This window comes from Eupeodes corollae, chromosome 3 (assembly GCF_945859685.1).
Source record: "Eupeodes corollae chromosome 3, idEupCoro1.1, whole genome shotgun sequence".
NCBI classification, from domain to species: domain Eukaryota; kingdom Metazoa; phylum Arthropoda; class Insecta; order Diptera; family Syrphidae; genus Eupeodes; species Eupeodes corollae.
The window spans coordinates 86,041,155-86,046,421 of NC_079149.1; the positions used below are offsets into that span (position 1 = coordinate 86,041,155).

The 5,267-nt window shown below is 38.7% G+C and overlaps 1 protein-coding gene across 1 annotated transcript; it reads left to right on the plus strand.

The window, feature by feature from the left end:
* The first annotated feature begins 2,402 nt into the window (after positions 1-2,402).
* On the plus strand, positions 2,403-4,514 carry LOC129951842 (UV radiation resistance-associated gene protein). Its single transcript, XM_056064191.1, has one exon. The coding sequence runs from the start codon at positions 2,580-2,582 to the stop codon at positions 4,395-4,397; it is 1,818 nt and encodes a 605-aa protein (XP_055920166.1). The 5' UTR covers positions 2,403-2,579; the 3' UTR covers positions 4,398-4,514.
* Positions 4,515-5,267: the final 753 nt, after the last annotated feature.

Sequence of the window (5,267 nt, forward strand, 5' to 3'; positions counted from 1 at the left end):
GTCATTGGAGTCAGATTAAGCCAAAAAGTCTTGAGCTATAGGTTCATTAAGGAAAGCATCATGACAATCCGCATCAAGGCTGAATTCGGCAACATTATAGCTTCGAGCTCTTGGACAAAACATATGAGCAGTGTCCTAGCTACGATATTAAAATTGTCCTGTGCAATTTTAATGCCAAGCTAGGAAGAGAAGACATCTTTGGTTGAATAATCGGGAAAAGCAGGCTGCACGACTGCACTTCCGATAACGCATTCAGGCTCATAGATTTTGCTGCGGGGTGAAACGTCATGGTAGCCAGTACGCATTTTCCATACCTCAACACCCACAAAGGAACTTGGAGTTCTCCAGAACAATCTTCCGTCAACCAGATTGACCACACTGCGATTGACGCCAGACACGTTTCCAGCATAATGGATGTTCGAACTTTCCGAGGAGCTAACATCAACTCGGACCACTACCTCGTTGTAGCCAAGGTAGCACTTCGCGTTTCCAGACCCAAGGCAAAACAGGGAGATGCTGGGATAAGATACAACGTCGAACGGCTACAATCGCAAGATATCGCCAAATCCTTTTCCGACCGAGTTACAAGAAACCTCTCTCGAAGTTCTTTGCCGCCAACACAATGTATCGAAAACCAGTGGCAACATTGCCAAAATGTAATCAGAAAAGCCACCTCTGATGTGCTGGGTTTCAAGAAACCACCAGCAAGGTACCCCTGGTTTGATGAGGAATGTCGGTAGGCAAATGCAGCCAAGCAACAGGCACTCAACGCGGTGCTGCATAAAAGGACGAGAGCTGCTCATGAACTCTATGAACAGAGAAGCGTTCACTTCTCAGAAGCAAAAAGAGAGCGCTTAAGAATCGTGCGGTCAAAGATGTTGAGAGGTTTAGAAGCAGGAATGAAGTTCAAAAGTTTTACGAACAAGTGAAACAAAATTCACAGGTACATCAACCTAGAACCGAAGGCTGCAAAGACAAGAGTGGAAACATCATAGTGGAACCGCAGTCAATAATGAGGATATGAAAGGATCACTTCTGCAGACTGTATAACGGCGACGACGAACTGAATTCCGCTATCAGCCAGGCTGATGATCTATTCAACATAGACGACGAAAGCCAACAATCCCGTCCTCCTGACTTGGACGAAGTAAAGATTGCCATATCTAAGCTGAAGTCTAATAAAGCCACTGGAGTGGATGGCTTGAATGCCATGCTCTTTAAAGCACGTTTGGGCTACTTGTAAAGGCCAAAGTCATGGAAGAACATCTGCTATCAATATAGTTCGTTCTAATAGAGGTCCCACTCGAATGTGTCGAAATATTTTCGAGACACTTTTATGTTTCCACTTATTTATCACAAATCTATTAAACGTAGTAATAGTTTGACTTTTTCGACATTAATAGATACAAATCCTACTGAACTTAAAGCCTTTATTGGTATACTTACTCTCAGTGCTGCAATAAAAGATAACCATTTATCTACAGTCGAATTATTTTTAGTGGCACAAGATATGTGACGATTATGAGTATACACAGATTCGATTTTATTATCAGATGTCTAAGAGTGGATGACAAGCCCCGTCATCCTGCTCATAGTTAGCAAGATCCGTTTATTCCTGTTCGGAAGGTTTGGGATTTATTTACCGAAAATGGTGTTCTTATTGTCTTCATGTGATGAAGGTCCCATTATAGATTCTTCAACTGGAAAACCTGAGATGAAAATGTTCTACAATCAAACTAAAGGCGGCATCGATACATTTGATCAGATGTGCTCTTCTATGTCATGTTCTAGAAAAATAAACAGATGGCCAATGACAATGTTTTATGGCACGCAGGAAGACCATTGAATCGTAGAGAGTATATGAAGAAACTTATCTCTGACCTGTCAGCACCGTGGATGAGATCCACATTGGAAGTCCCTACTTTGACCAGACATTTGAAGGAAAATATTCACAAAATCTTGTCACAAACGGTTTTTTTATATTCTAACAAAGAAATAAAGGAATAAAACAAATATTTATTTAATTTAAAACTAAAATCAACTTTGTTTATTAATCGGGCGCCTCGCAGGCGCATGTTTATCTTTTCAGTACCTACTAAAAAAAAGATTATCTTGCTAGGGTTAACAAAAAATAATCATGCAATTGAGCAACGCATAATTTCGATATCCAACTAAAAGTAGTTTGTTTAAGTATTTTGTACTAACAATTAAAAAATTAAATCAAATTTAATTCAAGAAAAATTAAAAATAAAAAAGTTCCGACGAAAGCGCGTTCATTGTGTGTAGACATTAATCTGCACATAAAATGTTCCCACAAATTAACCGAAAATCCCTTTCGCTAGGGATATTTAAGATAAACGTCAATCCAATTCGCTTCATATAAAAATGACACTGTTCTGACATTTAGCATATAAGTAAGAAGAAAACAACGAAAATAAAAACACAAAAGTGACTAAAGACGAAGTTTTAAAAATCCTTGTAAAAGTGCAATTTATTTTGTTTTTGTTTTTTTTGCAAAAGTTTTCTTAAATGTGCTTCGATTTAATTGGAGAAGATATTTTAAGACCAACACGTCCATCATGGACTCACCACCTAGGAACGACGAATGGATGCCATTGGCTTCCCAGCAACTCCGACTGAGACATCTTATTAGAATTATTGGCCTAAACATTGTTTGTCGTGATAAATGCAAACTTTATTTCACTCTGCACCATAAGCTAGATTGTCCAGCGTTCTACAGAAGCGCCGATATACCACACTATGGAAATAGTGAAGCAATATTGTGGGACAACATAACGTGTCCCGATATAATAAAGTCAAATTCAAGAGCAGTTTGCGTCCGCGTTTGGGAGCGCAGAAGTTCACAATCAGAGCAAAATGATACACCAATTTTTGTTTGGCGTGTTTGGTTCTCGGGGCTTGTCCTCACAGGGAGCGGCATAGAAGCAAAGCACTTTTCCAACACACTCATTTTCCAACTCAACGAAAACTGTTTCTCATCACCAGAGCATTTTTCAAGCTTCTTGCTTGATAACGATTATCTAGGCGATAACCTCCAAGACCATGATCCCAACACCGTCAAAGTACATAACACTGATCTTCGAGAACTATCTGATGGATTGGGAAATCATGAGACTCTTCCAAATGACTTGAACTCAAAGTTGAAGAACTTCGATTCGTCTCTGGATCTATGCGGCATCCGGTGCGTTGCAGCCCGACGCTCAAAAAAGTCAACTCGCCAAAGCTACAGTCTAGACAAACTACTTCGAATTCAGCAAATACAGCGAAGTTGTAAGCGTCTAAAGGAAGACGTGAAAGAAATCACACAACAAATCATAAATTACAACCTCAGGCCAAAGAGTTTTGCACCGAAAAACCGAAGCTCCATTGATTATTTGTTCTCAGACATAAACGAAGTCAAACCTGAAGTTAAACTAGAATGTAAGCAATTAAAGGTTAAAATTGAGCTGTTACGATTTAAGTGCAATCTTCTGGAGAAGGAACACAAGACGGCCATTGATAGAAACCAAGAACTGATAAAACTTTTAAAAAGCAAACAAAATCTAACCCAGGATCAGTCCGATGCCATGCGGAAGAACTATTCCCAATTAGCTGACGACAAATCTTTACTCTATAAGAAAATCAAAGTGATACTAACACACGTTAAAACAAATAAAGATCTCGAACAGATGATCAACAAGCGATTGGGTCTTTTGGGATGCGAACTCAAGCACATCTATCCAATAAACACAGACTCCAATGGATGCTGTACAGTTTGTAGTCTGCCTTTTCCAGAAAAGAACTATCTCAGCAGTCATCCGTTGGCTGCAGATCACTCTAAACTTATGACTCCGGCAGTTATGTCTGTAACGCTGGGATTTATCGCGCATTTCGTTGAAATAACCGCCATCATTCTAGACAAGCCCCTACGATTTTCACAACAAATTAAACCATCGATCGCCTCCAAACAAATTCTCTACGGCATTTACTTGCTCAACTATAATATAGCGCAGTTAAATTACGATGTATTTCGGTTTCCTTACGATTCGCACAAGGAAATCATACAGAATTTCACGAGGCTATTCTGTAGCCTAATACAATTGGGGCAAATCAATGCTGATGGTATGGTCGATAGGGACAAAGCGGGAATTGAAAGTGATATAAGTATTTTAGATGGTATAGATCGAATAGAGGACGTGCCGTTGTCGAAGGCTAGGACGTCAATCGAAGTTAGTAGTAATTTACAATCGGAGCGCAGTAGTATGCCACCAAGACGGCGAAAGACAGCTGCCGTTGCTAACGAAGACAAACGATATCATAGCGAGGATAACTTGAAAACCTTAGCTGAACATTGCCTTAAACATTCTTTTTCTCAAGAAAGATTAGAGAAGGAATAGGCTAAAATATATAATTTCAAGTGTCTGCAGAAACAAACAAAAACAAAATATGTGTTATAAAAATCCATAATCGTTGTACATTTTAATAAAATTGAAATATAAATATCACGCAATTAATTTCAGTATTTTTGTATTCTATCTATTTCCATATTAGATTTAAAAACAAACAAAATGTTGCCTAAGAGCCGACGACAAATTTTTGTTTTGCAAGTATGAACATGTAACGAAAATTCACTATTGTTTGTATAAACGTTTATAGCATTGCAATATGTATACATATGTACATATTAAATGTATAAAACATGAAATAAAAACATATACATACATTTCCGTAGGTATTTTTGTTGAATTTGGGGGGCGTCTGGTTGATTGTGGTGACACTTAAAGCGTCTTGAAATTCAAGAGTCTTAAATCAGAAAGTAGCACAATTAGCTTTGATAAGAAAAATCTATTTTGCTTTTGATGCTTGAAGCTTGAAGCCAATCAGTCATATTCTGCTTTTCACTTTTATGTAGGTAGGGTGAGTAAAAATGGCAGTCACAAGCAGCCCTTGCTGTGCTACTCTATTAGCGCTGGAAAGCTCCGTTTTGGTACCATAAACTCTTTGAGCTTACAGCTGTGGACAACTAATTAGAAACATTACTTGCTTCTCATCACGACAATCCGCATCAAGGCTAAATTCGCCAACATAAGCCTAATATGCGCGCATGCTCCAACAGAGGAGAAAGATGAAGACACCAAAGACATATTCTTCGAGCTCTTAGACAAGACATATGAGCAGTGCCCTGGCTATGACATTAAAATTGTCTTAGGAGATTTTAATGCCAAGCTAGGAAGAGAAGACATCTTTGGTGGCATAATCGGGAGATA

Excerpts from the sequence above, each read along its gene's own strand:
- LOC129951842 (XM_056064191.1), top strand. The coding sequence starts at position 2,580 with ATGGACTCACCACCTAGGAACGACGAATGGATGCCATTGGCTTCCCAG.